This window comes from Emys orbicularis, chromosome 6 (genome assembly GCF_028017835.1).
Source record: "Emys orbicularis isolate rEmyOrb1 chromosome 6, rEmyOrb1.hap1, whole genome shotgun sequence".
NCBI lineage: Eukaryota > Metazoa > Chordata > Testudines > Emydidae > Emys > Emys orbicularis.
This window is the reverse complement of record NC_088688.1, coordinates 22,706,063-22,728,025: the sequence shown is the minus strand read 5'-3', so window position 1 is coordinate 22,728,025 and position 21,963 is coordinate 22,706,063. Positions and strand designations below refer to the sequence as shown.

Genomic DNA, 21,963 nt, shown 5'->3' with positions numbered 1-21,963 from the left:
TTCTCTCAGTGTCTGCCCTCCCTGGGAGGGAGAAGGAAGCCTTTATGCTGGCCCCTTCTTCCCAGTGTATCCCTGATTGGGGGAAAAGGGAGTCTGACTCCACTCACTCTGCCAGGCTCCTGGTGCCATGCCGGATGGTGGGCTGGGCTGACCACTAGGCACTACTGCTCATAAGGGCAGGCCATGCTCTCACACCAATGTATGTCAGCTTTATATGTGGCAGTCACTATAATCACTCACTTTACATTGGCCTCTGAGAAGCATTGAACACTACTTGAAAAGCTTGGTGGAGGAAGTTGTATATGATGAGAGTGTTTTGCACCTATAACTTGGGGATCCACAGGATTATAGGCATCATTTGTGCCCATTTATTGTGTCTTACAATAGCCCTGGGTAGTGGGTAAATAAGTATTACCTTGTACCTATTTTATAGACAGATAAACTGAGGCACAAAGAGGTTCATAAGTGACATCCCTAACATTACTCGCCATCTTGGGTTGAATCAGGGATAGAATCTAAGGGCCTGGTTCTCCAGCCCTGACTCTGAACAGCTCCCATTGAAATTTATGGAAGCTGTTTGTTTGCAGTGGCTATGAACCATTCTCCAGGAGTCCTCAGCTTTTACCACGGCCTCTGAGCTGCTGTATTAGTCTTTTGTTCTGACAGGGAGTATACTGTTGTTTATAGGGCCTGGATCTCCGTTGGCAGGTCAGGTTGTAAGAATGACCTTTTATTCTCTTCCTGAGAAGGATAGGTGGTGCCCCCAAGTGGTAGACAAGAGAATAATACAAATGGTGATTGTGGAGAGAACTGTACACCCTGCACTCTTAGCCAGCAGAATGGCATAACCTGGTAACTAAAAATTAAAGGGAGAACAAAATAGAGTATGAAACACACACACACAAACGTTAGGAAAATTTTCTTTTGTGTCTAATGAGCATAGCAGCTGAGAAGCATTTTGGCTGGAACGATGACCAGGATCGTAATGCTTCTGTTTTTATCTTGCAGGCCAAGCAGGTGTTGAATGGCTGTGGCGATGAACTGACAACATTCCTTGTGGAATGAATTCTCATTGGATTCCAGTGTAATTTGTAGCTGGCCAGCTGTAAAAGTAACCCAACAAGAATTCACTGACACTTCCTTCCTCCTCTTGCTGAGCCGTCCACAGCAATTGTTTCAGTGTTTTCATAAAAGCGTCCTGTTATCCTTTGCCAAACTGAACAGTTCAACAGCGCTGGACCTGAGTGGTGGCTCCCCGGGTGTGCTCTCTCTCTCTGAACATGGCTGGGGGTGACGCTGACGGATGCCGTGATTCTGAAAGGAGGACCAGTGAAGCCCCGCAGAGTGAACCCAGAAAGCCATCCTTCACATGATGGGATCCTTGGGTGCCCATAATGCCCATTACTCAAGAGAACGCTATGCTCTTCCTCCCGCTCCTGTATCAGTGGCTGCAAAGCAGCCAGAGGGAGGAAGTGGAAGGGCCAGAGCAGAGGCTGTGTCAGTCTGCCATTCAGAAGCTGAGAGAGTACATACAGCTAAATTTTTCCATGGATGACAGCAAATTGCAGCCCAGTGGTCCCAGCACTTTAGACATGGAAATCTGCACGCTCTACCTTACCAAGGAGATGGGCAAAAATGAGGCTCTTGGCTTAAGCTTTGGGAACATCCCTGCTTTTGGAGACTATGGAGAGAAACGGAGAGGAGGGAAAAAGAGGAAAGGGCACAAAGGCCCGGTGCTTGATGTTGGCTGTATCTGGGTAACGGACTTAAAGAAAAATAGCCCGGCAGGGAAATGTGGGAAAGTGCGACTGAGAGATGAGATTCTTTCCCTGAATGGTCAATTAATGGTCGGCGTGGATGTCAGTGGGGCAAGGTAAGGGGCAAAGCAGTTACTGCAGATCTGCAGTGCATCGGGATTGCTGCATAACACAATGGGTTGTCTTTAATATTGATCTGCTAGAGCTGTGGTCCCCAAACTTTTCAGGGTCATGTCCCCCCTTATCTCTGTCCATGCCCTCCCCAAGCTGGGTCTGGGAGCAGGGCTATGGCTCGGGGGGGTGGGGGGAGGGAGGCAGACAAGGATGAGGGGATTGAGGCTGGGGTCACAGCGGGGGGTGGGTCTTGGACCGGGAATGGGGGCGGGAGCAGAGCCACAGCCAGGCTGCAGTGGGGGCTGGCAGCCGGTGGCTGGGTGCAGCTCCATTCCCACCCCCACCCTCACCCCCACCCCCAGCTGGAAACAGTGCTGTGGCCAAGAGCTGAGGCTGGAGGCGGAGCCACAGCCAAGCCATGGTGGGGGCCAGCAGTTGGACCCGCGGCCTGGTGCAGGGATGCACAGAGGCTGGGGATGGGGATGGGAGCCAGAGCAGAGCTGGGGGCGGAGCTGGGTGGCTCTCCCTCCCCACCCCGCATAGGGGCTGGCCCAGCCCCCTCCCAACATTCCTCTGTGCCTCCCTAGGGGTGCGTGCCCCACAGTTTGGAGACCTCTATGCTAGAGGCTGTAGAAGGTCTTCACAAGGCAGCAGAATAGCTCATGCTTCCTGTTGCTTGTGGTAGGGGTGAGGGGTGAGGTTCATTCACTGGTTTAAGATGGGGAAATACAAGTGCAGTGGTGATAAACTCATTTTTGTTTTAGAGGGCACAAAATCTCTTCCCTCTAGGAAAAGGGCGTACCTCCAGCAATGGATGGTTTCGAATGTGATGCACAGTGTCAAACAAGTCACCTGTAAAACTAAAATGGCCAGATCCTCAGCTTGTGTGCACCGGCATAGCTTCATTTACTTCAGTGAAGATGTGTCAATTTATACCAGCAGAGGATCTGGCCTAGTAAGTAAAATCCCAAATGGGGGGAGAATGAATAGGATTGTTATTAGTAATGTCGCTGGAGCTGCTTGGAGAGAGTAAAAACTTACAGAAATTTTCCCATACTCCATTGGGGAGGAAAATATCAGTTAGCACTGGTTGGAAAATGCATTGTTTACCACATGCTATCAAAAGCAAAAAGACAAGGTCCCATCCTCAGGGAGGTAACGCTCTAAGGACGTGATCTGCAAAGTGCTGAGCATCTCCTGCTACCATTAGGTGATGAAAGTCCTCACTTCCTCCTGGCCTTGTCTACAGTTTTGGGAAAGTTCCCCACCATTGTAATTTCTGTCTCTGCTGCAAATGTCTAAGCGTGAGCAAGTGCGTGGATTTACAGAGCCTGGGTTATGCCCCAGCCTTTAAACAGTCCTGGGAATTTCCCTTGGGTGTGCCAGACCCCCCAAGGGAGCACACTTTTCCACAAAAACATACCACACTGCTTCTGCGACTCCTGGACAGGGCCTTTGGTTTCCAGCAATGACCTGTTTTTCACCATGGGTATGTCTACAATACTCGCCGGAACGGCGGGCAGCGATCGATCCAGCGGGGGTCGATTTATCGCATCTAGTCTAGACATGATAAATAGACCCCCGAGCGCTCTCCCGTCGACTCCTGTACTCCACCACCGCGAGAGGTGCAGGCGGAGTTGAGGGGGGAGCGGCAGCAGTCGACTCACCGCGGTGAAGACACCACGGTAAGTCGATCTAAGTATGTCGACTTCAGACGTAGCTGAAGTTATGTAATTTAGATCGATCCCCTCCCTCCCCCCCGTGTAGACCAGGCCCATGGCTCTCAACAGCAAGCCCAACCCAGATCAGACTCTAGACAGAGGCTTTTCCTTGTTAGGGGAAGACCGTGAGTATCTGGAGTAATGCAAGGCAGTCTTTTCAAAACAAGGTAGCTTTTACCAGTCACCTGGATTGCAGCATTGGAGAGTCCATAGCATGGGAATGACAAACTGAAGACAGAGTCCATATTAGTGGGAGCTCTGGCCCGTGATCCATGCTCTCCTCAGTTCCCAGTTCTCTCTCTTTGTCCCGCTGTCCCTGCTCGGTTGGCAGCAGTAACCTTAAGATGCAATCACTTGACACCTTGCCTTTGTTATCCAGCCAGAGTCTTTTTGCTCTGCTTCCCTATGGAGTGGTTGGGAGGAGTAACTTGTTCTAGGGTTTGATGTTTGGTCTTTGAGGAGTCCATTGTCTCAGTAGGGTTTTCCATTCAAATGTGGTGATTCCAGCCCTGACAGTCCTAGTGAATAGATGCACAGGCACCGGCTTCCTCCGGGCCCCAGGCCCCACTCCCACCTGACCCCTTCTCCCAAACCCTTCACCCCCACCCCCTCCCCCCAGCATGCCTCATCCTCACTCTTCCTCCTCTCTCCCAGCGCCTCCTGCACACCTCAGAACAGCTGATCACGGCAGTTGGGAAGGAGGGGGAGTAGTTGATTGGCGGGGCCACTGGTGGATGGGAGGCACTGGCAGGGGAGGGGGATAGCTGGCTGCTGGAGGGGGCTAAGCATCCACTAATTTTTTTCCATGGGTGCTCCAGCCCTAGAGCACCCACGGAAATGGTGCCTATGACTAGATGTCTCAAGCACCTAGCCTTAATCTCCCATGTCCAAGGGAGAAAATTAATTCTTCCCCCCAGGGGTAGTGATCGTAGAATCATAGAAGATTAGGGTTGGAAGAGACCTCAGGAGGTCATCTAGTACAACCCCCTGCTCAAAGAAGGACCAACCCCAACTAAACCATCCCAGCCACGGCTTTGTCAAGCCAGGCCTTAAAAACCTCTAAGGATGGAGATTCCACCACCTCCCTGGGTAACCCATTCCAGTGCTTCACCACCCTCCTAGTGAAATAATGTTTCCTAATATCCAACCTAGACCTCCCCCACTGCAACTTGAGACCATTGCTCCTTGTTCTGTCATCTGTCACCACTGAGAACAGCCGAGCTCCATCCTCTTTGGAACCACCCTTCAGGCAGTTGAAGGCTGCTATCGAATCCCACCTCACTCTTCTCTTCTGCAGACTAAATAAGCCCAGTTGCCTTGGCCGCTCCTCATAAATCATGTGTCCCAGCCCCCTCATCATTTTTGTTGCCCTCTGCTGGACTCTCTCCAATTTGTCCACATCCTTTCTGTAGTGGGGGCCCCAAAACTGGATGCAGTACTCCAGATGTGGCCTCACCAGTGCTAAATAGGGGGAATAATAACTTCCTTCAATCTGCTGGCAGTGCTCCTACTAATGCAGCAAAATATGCCGTTAGCCGTCTTGGCAACAAGGGCACACTGTTGACTCCTATCTAGCTCCTTGTCCACTGTAATCCCCAGGTCCTTTTCCGCAAAACTGCCGCGTAGCCAGTCGGTCCCCATTGTGTAGCGGTGCATGGGGTACTTCCATCCTAAGTGCAGGACTCTGCACTTGTCCTTGTTGAACCTCATCAGATTTCTTTTGGCCCAATCCTCCAATTTGTCTAGGTCACTCTGGACCCTATCCCTACCCTTCAGCATATCTACCTCTCCCCCCAGCTTAGTGTCATCCGTGAACTTGTTGAGGGTGCAATCCATCACATCATCCAGATCATTAATGAAGATGTTGAACAAAACCAGACCCAGGACCGACCCCTGGGGCACTCCACTTGATACTGGCTGCCAACTAGACATTGAGGCATTGATCACTACCCGTTGAGCCCAACGATCTAGCCAGCTTTCTATCCACCTTATAGTCCATTCATCCAATCCATACTTCTTTAACTTGCTGGCAAGAATACTAGCAAATGCTTTGCTAACGTCAAGATATATCACGTCCACTGCTTTCCCCATATCCATAGAGCCAGTTATTTCATCATAGAAGGCAATCAGGTTGGTCATGCATGACTTGCCCTTGGTGAATCCATGTTGACTGTTCCTGATCACCTTCCTCTCCTCCAAGTGCTTCTAAATGGATTCCTTGAGGACCTGCTCCATGATTTTTCTGGGGACAGAGGTGAGGCTGACTGGTCTGTAGTTCCCTGCATTCTCCTTCTTCCCTTTTTTAAAGATGGACACTATATTTGCCTTTTTCCAATCATCTGGGACCTCCCCCAATCGCCATGAGTTTTCAAAGATAATGGCCAATGGCTCTGCAGTCACATCAGCCAATTTCCTTAGCACCCTCGGATGCATTGCATCTGGCCCCATGGACTTGTGCATGTCTAGCTTTTCTAAATAGTTCTTAACCTGTTCTTTCACCACTGAGGGCTGCTCACCTCCTCCCCATACTGTGCTGCCCAGTGCAGCAGTCTGGGAGCTGACCTTGTCTGTGAAGACCAAGGCAAAAAAACATTGAGTGCTTCAGCTTTTTCCACATTATCTGTCACTAGGTTGCATCCCCCATTCAGTAAAGGTCCCACACTTTCCCTGACCACCTTTTTGTTCCTAACATACCTGTAGAAACCCTTGTTGTTTCCCTTCACATCCCTTGCTAGCTACAACTCCAATTGTGCTTGCCTTCCTGATTACATCCCTACATGCTCAAGCAATATTTTTATACTCCTCCCTAGTCATCTGTGATGCCAGGTGGACAGGTACAGAGTCATACAGATCGTTTGTAAACATATTACAAATATTTCCACATTCCTCACAGGTCATTTAATCTCTCTGGGCTCTTCTACAGGTTGGGGTAAAGCGCTACCTTAAAGTGCACTAGGAAATCTTTAGTGCACACCAGCAGGGTCTACACAGACCAATTAATGGGCAGCATGATAACACACTTTAGAAATCACAACCCCCTAGGGTGAATTGCCCCCTGGTGTAGACAAACCCTCTGACTCACTTTCCCATCTAGAAAAGTGGTCCTTCCCCCCACCCTTTGTCTGTCTTGTCTATTATGATTGTAAAACCTTCAGAGTAGGAGCTGTCTCTTACTTTGTGTTTTGGGCAGCACCTAGCTCAATGGGGCCCTGATTTCAGTTGTAGCCACTAGGTGTTGCCATAATACAAACAATCAATAGAAGTAACAGTGCCTGTTGAGCTCCACTGGTGTTCGTAAAGGTGGGAGGTGATTTTGCCCCATGTCATCTAATTCTGCTGTGAGCAAGAGGCTTCTCGTCTGCTAAACAAATTAAGAGCGTGCGATAAGGTGGTGAGAAAGATGGAGCTGTGTCTCACACAATATCAGACCTGATTTTCAAAGGTGCCTGACCCAGCCTCTGTCTTGCAATAAAATGCCTCTGCAATTAATTGTGTGCACAAGAGGTAGTATTACGCTATCTAACCACCTTACTGTGCCTGCAAAACAGGCCATTTCTTAAGAGCAGTCCTTAACCTATGGATGAGGAACCATGATGTGTTATTGCCCCTCAGACAGAGTGACCTGTTCTTTAAATCAAAGGTGATCTGTTCCTAGAGGTCAGGGATAATGTCACATTATTTTTCATGCCAAGGAAGGTAATGCTTTGTGGAGTCCGAGACTTTCAGGTGTCTGTTTTTATTTTTCCACCCCTCAGAGTCTCCAGTTGTGGTGGTGTTTTTTAAAGGCTCTGTAGCAAAACCAGTAAGCTACGGAGACTACCGATAATTAGAATAATGTCCTTTTTTTAATTTTCGAGCTCAGATGTTCTGTGAGCTCCCAGAGCTAGAAAAGCCCTGCAAAACCTCACTGGGAAGCTGGAATTCCTAGATTTTGGTTGTGTGTGGCAGTTTTGATTCTTGCTAGTTCATGAGATCTTACTCTAAAATGATCTATGATCTCTTGGACCAGGGAAAAATATAGGCCATTTAGCAGACAGACCTGGACATTTTCGTCACCCTGGTCTGATCTGCCCCTGCATCATTGCCATTGTTTGATGAATGTGATATTAATAGAACAAACTTTCAGGGCCTTATGGGACTTTTTCACTTCTGATGCTGTTGTGAATGCTTGGATTCATCCTCTGAGGCCTTGTCTACACTACAGGGGAAATTCAATCAAAGCTACGTCAATTTGAGTTACGTGAATAGCGTAACTCAAATCGACCTAGCTTAGATCTACTTACCACGGGGGTCCACACTACGCGATCTCTGTCGCCTCCCCCTACTCTTCTCGATCCAGTGGAGTACAGGAGTCGACGGGAGAGCGATCTGCGGTTGATTGAGCAGGTCTTCACTAGACCCGCTAAATCGACCGCCGATGCATCGATCGCTGCTCGTTGATCCCCTGGTAAGTGTAGACAAGCCCTGAGTAGCAAATGGCACTCCTAAAGTATAAGTGGTGTGCACAGGACTTTGTAGGTACCACCTTGTAAATCATGTTCAGCACCCTTTAAAAGCTGGAGGTTTCTCAGGGATCTCAAAACAGTGATGACTCCTGCCCACCATTGTAAGATGCAGTTTGTAAATATGGCGGAGTGAAAGGGAGTCAACTTGTGGACTCTTTGCTGCCTCTAATTAGGCTTATTTCAAAATTGCAGCACTCAGTGTTTCTATGTTACTGCTATAGTAGCAGAGCTTGTTCCTGCTGGTTCTTCAGGTTTCACTGAATCTGTAGGGGCCTGTAGTAATGGAGATTCTCAGCAGGGATAGGCAGGGCTGCCTCTGTGCTTCTCAGTGCTAGCCCCTGTGTTGGAATTCTCTTGCTTATTAAGGGCAACATCCTTGTTTGATGTGAAGGGGCATTAATTCTGTGCTTTGATGCGTGACTCAGTTTGCATAGTACATGCATGATTCATAGAGTTAAAATTCTCTTTGTGGCTCATGCCAAGGTTAGCCTGGGCTTGAGTGAGTGAGAACTGGGTTTAATTTTAGTTTGTAGTTATTGCTCTGAAACATGTGTACCAGAAACGCACCCTTGTTGCCCGTACAGGGAATGATCATGTTGCAGTCTACATAAGGCACTCTTCGGTATATAGTCACTGTATTTTTTTCTTCTTTTTAAATTCTTTTTTTAAATAATTTTTCATAAAGAAACAAACGATAAAAATACAAAAAAGACTGACAGCTTGTATAGATAGCCAATAAAATCACACAATTATGCAACTTCACAACTTGTCGAAGCTGCAAGACCAGACAATACACCGACGATATTACACAGACATAACATGTTAGGGTGGGGGTAACAATCGTCTTTTTTTAAAAAAAGACACACACAAATAGGCAAAAAAGGGAAGGCAGGAACCAGGGGCAGGGGATAGGGAAGGGGCGTAGTCACTCTTTAGATGATTTTGTTCCACGCCATTTACAAAATGTGTCACAAAAGACAACTGATAATCTACAGAAGTTAGAGGGCCCTTTTTCCTACTCAAGCAGACTTAATCTGTTTGTAAAGTGGTTATCAAACCATCCATGTACTCTTTCTGCATTTCCTTTCCCATCAATGATTGTGTCTGCACCTTAGATAGCAGCCTATTACTTCTGCCTCATTCATCCAGTGTTGGCATAATCACGTCTGTGGACTGTGCTGCTTTAGGGCCTGAATCTGTGAGGGCTGAGCATCTCCTGCAAGGGCCTGAGCTCCTAGTGGAGTCAATGGGAGTTGAGGTCAGTCAGCATCTTGAGGGGACGCATGCATCATCTCCAAGGATCAGGCCCTTAGTGGTTGCGTAACTAATTTTGCCATTTCGCGTTCGGAAAGCTAAGTCTGGTTTTAATTTTGTTATTTTAGTAATTATTTATTTGGGAAGTTTTAACAAGTTTACAAATCATTATAATGGAAACAACAGAAGTAAAACGTTAATCATCTCTGAGCCTTTTTTTTTTTTTTTTGCTGAGCGTATCTTTCTGTTTAGAGAAAGATTGTGCAGTATCATCAAATCTCTTTGTCAGAATGCTACCATATTACAGAGTGAACGTCCTTACATCACCTAGCATTTGTTGTTTCTCAAGATCTTATTTAACTCAGTGAAAATACTAACTCTGGTCCTATTTATTAAACCAGTGTGTCTGTCAATCATTAATATTTAAAAATATAATTGGATAGGTGAGATGTTTATTGCAGACAAATGTACTTTGAGCAATGAATAAATGGTAACCAAAACTTTTAAGTAGCTATTTGTCCTCTGTCTGTTTTGCAAGATATGTACTTGATGTATTCTTCCACAACAAAAACGCCGCCATTTTTTTTGAACCATTCCTCCAATTTGGGGCTATTTTTTTCCCAGTAAGAGACCATAAGTAGTCTAGCAGATGAGAGATTAAATCTTCATTTCTCTGTGTGTGATCATATCATTTAGGAAGCCCCAGGAGGATTACCAAAGAAATGTTTGGTAATGAACACCCACCAATTTGATATATTTAATTGCAAATCACACCACCAATACTTTTGAATGACTGGACATGTCATCTTTTTAGTTTTAATATCAAAACTGAAAAGCTTCCCTCAACTAAAAGAGGGAAAGGAAAAGAGAAAAAAAGTAAGTTACAGCTAAAACTGTATTTCAAAGGAGTCCACCCACCACCCCAAAATGACGTTACATTGCTTTACAAAAATTCTACACCTCCTAAAACATCCAAATATTACAATGCCTGGAAATGTACAGTTAAGGGATCCAGTCAGTTTTCTATCACCCACAAACCCAGGATAATTTTGACAACCATGACTTGAAAAATATTTTTCCGTTCTTCACACCCCTCATCCCTCGAATTTCCCCAATGAATTTTACCATGGGATGAGACGTGGCATATGAAATTGCAGAGGAATTGGTTTCTTTTCAAAAAAGTTGGGGCCCCGATGATTACAAATCAGACTTGTAATGGGGAGATAGCTTCAAGCCTAACTATTTAGGGTAAAGTACTGGCCCCATTGAAGACAGTGGCAAACCCCCCACTGACTTTAGTAGGGCCAGGATCTTACCCATAGCGTTTACTGCTACTGTGTTTTATATTCAATGGTGTTTTTAGCTGTGATGGGTTGTAAAGCTTTTCTAATTAAACTGATCAGAATTATTTTGAGTAGAATCTTGCACATGTTAAATATGCAAACTTGATAAAACTCAATCCAGGCTTTCTCTCCCCACTTCTCAGTAATGTGATAATGTGGTGTTGAACTTCTACAGACTTAGAATTAGAGCCAAATTACCCGTCAAAATGAACAAAATACATTATTACTCCTGCTGGAATTCTGCGCCACTGCGCAGTGCAGAATTTGCACAGAATTAATGTTCCCGGCAGAATTTTATTTTTTCATGCAGAATTTGTGATTTCCATGAAAATGCTTTTCCCCCCGATTTTTTTGTTTCAAGTGTATTAGTTTCGTATACATGTAATGTCTTTGTGCGTATATGAGCCTAAACTCACCCCCTCCTCTCCCACCTAGGACTGCACCCCTCCCCAGCACTCCTGCCTGCACCTGGCATGGGGGCGTACATACCACCTCCAGAGACAAAGGGGTGTTGGCTAGCGAACCATGTATCCGACCCAACCCACACAGACACTATCCCCGACACACACTTTACCCTGGGTCTCCCTTCCCCATGCTAACCACCTGCTATCCTACAACTAAACTACTGTTAACTCACCAACCCTCCCTCCTGCTACAGTGGCGTGACCCTAAAACCTTACAATACACATAGAAGCTTGAACTTGGACAAGCCATGACTTACAGACACGCAAAACAGTCTTTAAGGATGCTAGTGCTCTCTTAGGCCGGGTTATTACAGAACTTTTGTATAACATACTTTTGTATAATAATTTTGTTTAAATTAAATATTTAATTTCACTGAAACAGAAGATAACTGTCAACAAAGATGCATCAAGTTCTATGTTAATCTGCCTAGAAAGGAATCTATTTGTCAAAAAACATTTCCTGAATCTTTTTTTGTTGTTTGTATTGTTACAGACATACTTGCTGACAGGTCTTTTGAAATAAATTACCAAAATAATTGAAACTGGCCCATGATTATATTGTTATTTTGATAAATAAAATATGCAGAATTTTAAAATATTGTGCACAGAATTTTTATTTTTTTGGTGCAGAATTCCCCCAGGAGTATTAGGTAGATTTTGTTTGCTAACTTGTCACAACTGGTGCGTTGCAATGGGCTTCTCAGTCATTAGTGTGAGTTAGTGAGGTTCTTTTTTCTTACAGTTGCTTCTGGTATTGTATGCACCACATCCAACAGCTAAATTCTCTTCTGCACTCCATGGGGTAGTGGTCTTCAAGAGCATATAACTCTTCTGGAGCTCTGTACACAGCAAGAGTGCAGAATAGACACCAGTACATCTGCTGTGTGGATTGGAATGGAGAAGGTAGATCTAAAACCTTTCTGAGTAGAATTGGTCAAAAAATTGGGGGGAAATTTGCAAAATACTTTGAAAATTTTGGTCATTTTTGCTCTGCATGTTTCAAAAAAATTTTTTTTGTGTATTTGTAATTTTTCATGAACATTTTTATTAAAGATCTTTGTTTTTGTCCCCCCTTCAATTCTACTTCTCCTTTTTCTCCTTTCCCCTCCTTTCTTCCTTCTTCCACATTGCCACCAAAAAAGCGGGGGGAAGGAGGAGGGAGAAAAGACAAGAAGCTAAATCCCCGCTGTGACGTTGTGCAGTCTATATGGTTTTATAAAAACATGATAATAAGTGAATATAATGTAACTGGGATATGCTTCGTGCAAAAGGTCTCTTGTAAGGTATCATTACAAAGCTCATAATCTACTGAGTGTGATCATCCTATTTGTAGAAATGTACCACTCTTGTATCTAAAACTAGAAATATAAAACATAACTCTGAGGGCCTATTGTAATGATGTAAAGTGTGGGCCATTAATAATGGTTTGGAATCTTGATGACTCCCATTAACCAGGACCATTGTCTGCAGATGGCTGTGTTTACCTGTTAGTCTTCCTGTATATGTGTGTGCTGGCAAGTGGGCAATGAAGTCTTGCAGTAACATGTGATCATGTCACCTGAACTGGAATCCATCTTTAACCTGGTGCTTTTCCAGTGAGGGGGGGGTGGAAACCCAGAGGGACAAAGGGTTCCCGCCTTATGCAAAAGATATATAAAGGGGTGGAAGAGAACAAAGAGGGAGAGGAGCCATCATGAAGAATCCCCTAGCTATCACCTGAACTGGAACAAGAGCTGTACCAGGGGAAAGAATTGTGCCCAGGCCTGGAAGGTGTCCAGTCTGAGAAAAACTTACTGAAGCATCTCTGAGGGTGAGATTATCTGTATTTAGCTTGATTAGACATAGATTTGCGCATTTTATTTTATTTTGCTTGGTGACTTACTTTGTTCTGTCTGTTACTACTTGGAACCACTTAAATCCTATTTTCTGTATTTAATAAAATCACTTTTTATTTAGTAATTTACTCAGAGTATGTATTAATACCTGGGGGAGCAAACAACTGTGCATATCTCTCTATCAGTGTTATAGAGGGCGAACAATTTATGAGTTTGCCCTGCATAAGCTTTATGCAGGGTAAAACGGATTTATTGGGGTTTAGACTCCATTGGGAGTTGGGCATCTGAGTGCTAAAGACAAGCACACTTCTGTGAGCTGTTTTCAGGTAAACTTGCAGCTTTGGGGCAAGTGATTCAGACCGTGGGTCTGTGTTGGAGCAGACGGGAGTGTCTGGCTCAGCAAGACAGGGTGCTGGAGTCCTGAGCTGGCAGGGAAAACAGGAACAGGGGTAGTCTTGGTACATTGGGTGGCAACTCCCAAGGGGGTTTCTGTGATCTAACCCGTCACACCCACCTCCCCCTGAAACATTTTGAAAAAACATTTTTTGAAAGTTCTAGATTTCAAGAGCAGCCTATTTTTCAGTAACAGAGGGGTAGCCGTGTTAGTCTGAATCTGTAAAAAGCAACAGAGGGTCCTGTGGCACCTTTAAGACTAACAGAAGTATTGGAGCATAAGCTTTCGTGGGTGAATGACCACTTCATCAGACGCAAGTAATGGAAATCTCCAGAGGCAGGTATAAATCAGTATGGAGATAACGAGGTTAGTTCAATCAGGGAGGGTGAGGTGCTCTGCTAGCAGTTGAGGTGTGAACACCAAGGGAGGAGAAACTGCTTCTGTAGTTGGATAGCCATTCACAGTCTTTGTTTAATCCTGATCTGATGGTGTCAAATTTGCAAATGAACTGGAGCTCAGCAGTTTCTCTTTGGAGTCTGGTCCTGAAGTATTTTGCTGTAAGATGGCTACCTTTACATCTGCTATTGTGTGGCCAGGGAGGTTGAAGTGTTCTCCTACAGGTTTTTGTATATTGCCATTCCTGATATCTGACTTGTGTCCATTTATCCTCTTGCGTAGTGACTGTCCAGTTTGGCTAATGTACATAGCAGAGGGGCATTGCTGGTACATGATGGCATATATAACATTGGTGGACGTGCAGGTGAATGAGCCGGTGATGATGTAGCTGATCTGGTTAGGTCCTGTGATGGTGTTGCTGGTGTAGATATGTGGGCAGAGTTGGCATCGAGGTTTGTTGCATGGGTTGGTTCCTGAGTTAGAGTTGTTATGGTGCGGTGCGTGGTTGCTGGTGAGAATATGCTTAAGGTTGGCGGGTTGTCTGTGGGCGAGGACTGGCCTGCCTCCCAAGGTCTGTGAAAGTGAGGGATCATTGTCCAGGATGGGTTGTAGGTCACTGATGATGCGTTGGAGAGGTTTAAGGTGAGGACTGTAGGTGATGGCCAGTGGAGTTCTGTTGGTTTCTTTTTTGGGCCTGTCTTGTAGCAGGAGGCTTCTGGGTATACGTCTGGCTCTGTTGATTTGTTTCTTTATTTCCTTGTGTGGGTATCGTAGTTTTGAGAATGCTTGGTGAAGATCTTGTAGGTGTTGGTCTCTGTCTGAGGGGTTGGAGCAGATGCAGTTGTACCTCAGCGCTTGGCTGTAGACGATGGATCGTGTGGTGTGTCCGGGGTGGAAGCTGGAGGCATGAAGGTAGGCGTAGCGGTCGGTGGGTTTTCAGTATAGGGTGGTGTTAACGTGGCCATCTCTTATTTGTACTGTGGTGTCTAGGAAGTGTGGGTGGAGGGAACTTCATTACAAAAATATGACCAGTCATTTCAGAGGGAAGTGCTCTGATTATTCTGCATTTTATCACAAAGGCACAGCTTTCTGCCACATTGTGGTGAGATGCTGGCAGTGCAATAAGTGTTTTGCCATAATCACTGTCTGTTTTCCCCATTGGTGGCTGGGGCAATCTTTGGAGCAGCCACAGGAGTTTAAAATGACGATTCATTTGGGTCAGTGGTTGAAATACTTCTGTTTTCAGTAATCACAGAAAGAAATTTCTTGGCCCAGATGTTCATTAGTAGGCTCAGTCATTAGAATTTCCTATATATTCTCAAAAAGAACAGGAGTACTTGTGGCACAAATTTATTTGAGCATAAGCTTTCGTGGGCTACAGCCCACTTCATCGGATGCATAGAATGGAACATATAGTAAGGAGGTATATATACACATACAGAGAACATGAAAAGGTGGGAGTTGCCCTACCAACTCGAAGAGGCTAATTAATTAAGATGAGCTATTATCAGCAGGAGAAAAAAAACGTTTGTAGTGATAATCAAGATGTTAATCCCCATGTTAAGTATCCTCACACCTTCTTGTCAAACTGTCTGAAATGGGCCATCTCTAGGGTGCCACAAGTACTCCTGTTCTTTTTGTGGATACAGACTAACACGGCTGCTACTCTGAAACCTTATATATTCTACTACACATAGATGCATACACACAATTTATACAGTGAAATAACTTAGGGAAAGTTGGGATGATTTCCCTGCCTGATAGTATCATCCTGTCTGATAGCTGTTGTCATTCCCCTTTTTGCCTTGTGGAATAAATGAGATTGCACCCACTGCCAATTTTAAAAAATAAATGCTCCAGAGAAAAGTACCCCAGATGCCACCAAACACTTGAAATTCGATAGGCGGATGACTGTACTTTACTGTAAATGGATTCAGTATATTTTTTTCAGGAACAAAGTATGAACACTTTCAACAAAGTGCAGTTTAAGAGAAGTTTGTTTGCCCAGTGTTCTTTCCTTGGTTATGTGTATGAGAAAATATTTTTGTTTTAATGTGAAAACAAATGAATAAGTTTCCTGACCCCTCGCCCCAGGACAATGGGCAAAATTATTATGGGAACTTCCTGTTAAAATATTTACAGCACATCACTGAGTTCAGAACATTGTTTTCTCCAAAGCCTAAATCAGTGGCTTCTCCTCATAGAATGGAAGGTATTAAATTTCACTCGACTAACCTAAAAATCCAAGCTGCTGTAGATCATTGTTTTTGTCTTCATTTTATTTACAATTATCAAACCACAGTGGGCTCCAGTTATGGGACCAGGGTCTGCTTAGCCCGAGTGTGCAGCTCGAAATGCTTTGGTAGCCCCCGGCAGATGTGCTCTGAAGATAATGAATCAACAGCCCAAGAAAACCTTGGCTTGTGCTATTCTTTTCAAATTGAATTTGTATTGTCAGTGTGCGATGGATCTGTGCAAAATGAGAAATAATCTGCACTACGTGATGCTAATACTCCTCAGACGCAGTAGATCATGCCCCCGAGAGGATTTAAACCCCAAATGTTGGCGCGCAGAGCCCCAAGTGCACTGTGGGACTTCCCCAAAGCACTGTGATGATGAATGTTAAGCCCTTTCAGAAGCTAGTAGAACTAGAACATATTTGTGCGGTGTTGTTTTTTCCCTTTCTTTAAGTCCCCAGGAAAGCTAGAGGCAGACTAGCTAAACATGTTGAGAAATAATTTGCAGGAAGAAATGAGCTTTCTCCAAAATCCTCCTTCAAGAGTAAAGGACTTAAGCAGAAGGTCACTAATCCCCAGAGCCGGCAGAGATCATAGAGCTTGTTTGCCGCCTTTGCTTTGTGAATGGGAGCGTGGGTTTGTTGTGCTCCCCCTCTCCATTCTCTCTGCTCATATAACATCTGGCTTCCCTCTCCCTCCTCTCTTCAGGGCCACCCAGAGGATTCAGGGGGCCTGGGGCAAAGCAATTTTGGGGGCCCCTTCCATAAAAAAAAGTTGCAATACTATAGAATACTATATTCTCGTGGGGGCCTGGGGCAAATTGCCCCACTTGCCCCCGCTCCCTGGGCGGCCCTGCCTCTCTTTGCACGGTCGCTCTACTGTTGAGATGAGAGCCTTCTCCCCTGTTGCTGGTGTGACGTTGTGCAGTCTATATGGTTTTATAAAAATATAAGTGAGTATAATGTAACTGGGATATGCTTCATGCAAAAGGTCTCTTGTAAGGTATCATTACAAAGCTTATAATCTACTGAGTGTGATCATCCGATTTGTATAAATGTACCACTCTTGTATCTAAAACTAGAAATATAAAACATAACTCTGAGGGCCTATTGTAATTATGTAAAGTGTGGGCCATTAATGATGGTTTGGAATCTTGATGACTCCCATTAACAAGGACCATTGTCTGCAGATGACTGTGTTTACCTGTGAGTCTTCCTGTATATGTGTGCTGGCAAGTGAGTAATGAAGTCTTGCAGTGACATGTGATCATGTCACCTGAACTGGAATCCATCTTTAACCTGGTGCTTTTCCAGTGAGGGGGGGTGAAAACCCAGAGGGACAAAGGGTTCCCGCCTTATGCAAAAGATATATAAAGGGGTGGAAGAGAACAGAGAGGGAGAGGAGCCATCATGAAGAATCCCCTAGCTATCACGTGAGCTGCAACAAGAGCTGTACCAGGGGAAAGAATTGTGCCCAGGCCTGGAAGGTGTCCAGTCTGAGAAAAACTTACTGAAGCATCTCTGAGGGTGAGATTATCTGTATTCAGTTTGATTAGGCATAGATTTGCGCATTTTATTTTATTTTGCTTGTGACTTACTTTGTTCTGTCTGTTACTACTTGGAACTACTTAAATCCTACTGTCTGTATTTAATAAAATCACTTTTTATTTAGTAACTTACTCAGAGTATGTATTAATACCTGGGGGAGCAAACAACTGTGCATATCTCTCTATCAGTGTTATAGAGGGTGAACAATTTATGCGTTTACTCTGCATAAGCTTTATGCAGGGTAAAACGGATTTATCTGGGTTTAGACCCCATTGGGAGTTGGGCATCTGAGTGCTAAAGACAAGCACACTCCTGTGAGCTGTTTTTGGGTAAACTTGCAGCTTTAGGACAAGTAATTCAGACCCTGAGTCTTTGTTAGAGCAGACTGGAGTGTCTGGCTCAGCAAGACAGGGTGCTGGAGTCCTAAGCTGGCAGGGAAAACAGAAGCAGGGGTAGTCTTTGCACATTGGGTGGCAGCTCCCAAGGGGGTTTCTGTGATCTAACCCATCACAGCTGGAACATACTGTCTATCCCTGGCTCATCAACACAACATCACTTTCCAAATCTTTATTGCCCCTGCCTCTTATTTCCCTTCTTGGTTGTTAGCTTTCTGACTGAACACCATTCAGAGTCCAGTCTTCTGTCTCATGCCCGTTCTGTAAAGTGCCTTGGGATAGCTGGTACAATAATTGCCTTCCCTCTTCAGGGACAGGGGGATGGGAAGCCTGGAGCCATCAAAAGGTGGAGGAGAAGCTCACTGGAAGGGCGGCTAGAATGAAAAAATGGGGGTTGGAAGAGGGACCTTTAAGACTAAGGCAGTTCAGAGATTCTGGCTCTGATCTAGTGACCATTGAAGGCAATGGACAGATTCCACTGATTTTGAAGGGTGCTGGATCATGTCTATGTGTGTTCCAAACAAATACCCCTCCCCCCCAAAAAAAATATTTTGGCTACAGATAAGAGTCACTCGTGACTGTCTTTTGCATCCTACTTGCTCTACCTCCTATTCCCCTCCAAGACCCTGTGGCAAAAATATATATGAGTGGTCTCTACCTGGTGAAACCTATAAATCCTCTTTCAGCCAGGACTACAAGAGGGGAACAAACTTTCCTTTGGCCTCCTGCCATGCCCATCTGCACTTTCTGGGGGATGTGTTTATTTTGAGCTGTGTGCTAAGTCAGCTCTGGTAGTTGCCTAGTTGCTGTAGTTCTCTTCCCCCTGGGCATCCAGTGGGCAGATGGGACTCTCCAGGCAGGCTGGAGTAGGTCACCAAAAGGCTTGGGAGGAGGCTGGTGATGCTGCCCCAGAGTGTGTAAAAGGCTTTGAGGTAAATAACAAATCTGATAAGTTCGTTAGCACCAGAGTGCTAAAAAACCCTTTACTAAGACAGAGGCACATCAGTGCCGAATGCATGGTACGTATCTCCATTTCAGTATATGGTCTGATCATCTACTACCTCTGAAAAGTGCTTGCACTACAAGATCTAGTGAGCAAGTTGCCGTTTTCACTGGGATTCCAGTCTTGCAGCAGGTACCTCTGCTTCCCAAGCTACAAGGCAGTCTCCGACTTGCAGAATTCCGCGTGAATCTCATTAATCTGCAAATTGCACAAAATATGGCAACTTGTCTCTGCCCCTCAGCAAAGAGCAGGTGAGGTTTCCTATCAGGAGAGCATTGCTACTTTCATACACTCGCTGATGGTGCATTTGCTAGCACAGCACAGAGTGCTTTAGCCATGCATAATTAAAGGCGTAATTGTTCAAATCAACGCACAGAGAACATTTTGTGTTCATTCTCCTCACTCTTTCTGTAATGCTTGTGTGCTCACTCACTGACTCACAATGTTCGGTCATTCTCAGTGGTATTTCTAGTCTGCTAATGATAAGCAACTACATTTAATATGCTGGAAGTCAAAGGAAATTTGCATAGGGCCAGGTTGTGTGGTTAAGGCATGAGCCCTGCATAGAGATGGTGTAGACTAGAGCTGCCCTAATTGAGGGGGTGGGAGGGCTGAACCAAACACAGGGGGATGGGCAAGCTGCCACACTTATTACAAATATGCAGCATGATCTCCCTTTTCAGCTGTGTTGGCTGGTGTGGTTGGGATATAGGAAAAAGCTTGGCCACGCTTCCCCTCCGTCCTGTTTGAGTATTTGTCCCAGGGAGAAGTCCAAGATTCATTGCTCCTGCCTAGGGGAGAGGGGCTCAAGAGGAGCGGAGGAAGGCTATTGCACCTTCCCACCCACCTTGTGTATCCATGCATGACAGCTCCCATCTTGAGCGACACACAGGTAAAAGCATGAGCTGCCACGGCTTGAGCTAGAGAGTCCAGGCTCTTTCGGTGGGGCTGTAAGACTCTCATCCTATGTGGAGCAGCCATAAAGGGGGACTCACGACACACTGACTAGTGGGTTACTCATGCAAAGGTCATGCTCAGTCTCAGGCTAAGAAAGGAGGCACCGAGTATCAGCCTGCAGTTTAGGAATAGAAGTGAGAAGGATACAGATGGAAAGTGGAAGTCTGCTCAGCAGAGAATGCAGATGACTTTTTTGAAAAAAGAAAAGAAACTGCTTGTTTGGTGAACGATTTTGGGGCAATGTCTCTTTCGTTCTGTTGAAGAGCTTTACACTTTGCTTATCCGATATGACACTTCCCTCCAGGCGAAGAGTGTTGTCATGCACTCCTGGATGCTCATTTCCCCCCCTCTTTGAACCAGGTGCAGGATATGGTATGACGGGCTTATGTACCAGACACAGGCCAGCCTTTAATAGCTCTCTCCGTTTCCATTGCTGACTTTGAGTGAAAGGCGGCACACTCCGCATAGCAGAGACTGTGCCTTCAGACAGAGCTCATTATATGGCTGTAATCAGCAAAACGATAGCTTGATTTGTTCTTGCTCATGTTATCTGGATATGATGTGCAGGTTGCGGCAGCTCAGGAAGATGTAGTTTGACACATTCTTACCCTGTCATTACAGGGGTAACATAATTAACTTGCAGCCAGTAAAAACAGCAGCAAATCCTATTCTACGCCACCCAGTGCTCTGTGGACAGAAGCCCTGCCAAAGATATTCTTTGTTACAGCTTCTTCCATAAGAAACGGACACGAGTAGGAGGAAAACTTATTCAGGCTATGGTAAAACAGAAGAGCAAAATTAAATGGGAGAATTCTTGAAAAGTTGAACTAAAGGAGTTATTTTTCCTGCTGATGACTAAGACCTACTGGCACATTTTAGAAAGGATTCATGCATAAGTATGCATGTCTCTGCTCCTTCGATTTTATAATTAATTAATTGGTTTTTGCCTGTATGAACCATGTACATGTGTAACCCCCACACCTCCTGGGTGTGGTGTTCTGTCCCATGTAGTGACACCGAGACCACTTAGAGAGAGAGAAAATGAGTTTGCTCTACAGCGTTACCTAATATCTAGTTGGCTTTTAGCTCATGCGGTAGAGCAGGGGTCGGCAACCTTTCAGAAGTGGTGTGCCGAGTCTTCGTTTATTCACTCTGATTTAAGGTTTTGCGTGCCAGTAATACATTTTAACGTTTTTAGAAAGTCTCTTTCTATAAGTCTATAATATATAACTAAACTATTGTTGTATGTAAAGTAAATAAGGTTTTTAAAATGTTTAAGAAGCTTCATTTAAAATTAAATTAAAATGCAGAGCCCCCCGGACTGGTGGCCAGGACTCGGGCAGTGTGAGTGCCACTGAAAATCAGCTCACGTGCAGCCTTCGGCACGCGTGCCATAGGTTGCCTACCCCTGTGGTAGAGGCTCATGCACAAAGCTACAGAGGTCCCTGGTTTGATCCTGGGGTCTGTTTGCGTTACACATGCACTTAAATATTTCAGGGTCATGACAGCCCTTTGGTTTCCTGTAAGTCCCATATGTGGAAATTATGGATGGCTGTAATTCTCCTGGAAAAAATGAGAGCTAACTGTCTGGTGATTAGAAGGAAAAATTATTGTTGTGATTGATTTTTCCTGGTCAGTTACTAAAGAAACCTTGTCCCTGGGACAAACAAGTCCAGACTAGCTAACTGGTAGGAAGAAAGGGTTTACTGATGCCCTTCTAAATTACCTCATGTTCAAATAAAAATAGATATATTGCCCATCCTTATGTTATGCTAGGGCCCATGTGTCTATGAAAAGCCCACAAGTTTTGCATGGACAATGTCATTATTTTTATTGCATGGTGCCTAAAGGTCAATCGAGAACTGAACCTCATTGTAACCAGTAGACTCTGGAATACCTTCTGAATGACTAGCCAAGCTAATCACCAGTTAATTAAAGGAGCTGCAATAAAGTGCTTTATCATGAAGCTGTGAAGTTCTCTGCTGGAAAATTAGTTGCAGTAATAATGACAGTAAGTCGGTTTTGGACACGAAGTTCTTGT

At 45.0% G+C, this 21,963-nt stretch overlaps 1 protein-coding gene across 1 annotated transcript in view; it reads left to right on the top strand.

The window, feature by feature from the left end:
- The first annotated feature begins 1,394 nt into the window (after positions 1-1,394).
- PDZD2 (PDZ domain containing 2) overlaps positions 1,395-21,963 on the top strand; it is a 208,893-nt gene continuing 188,324 nt past the window's right edge. Inside the window, exon 1 of the mRNA XM_065406808.1 lies at positions 1,395-1,873. Within this exon, the coding sequence (XP_065262880.1) occupies positions 1,395-1,873 (479 nt within the window). The remainder of the gene's footprint in view (positions 1,874-21,963) is intronic.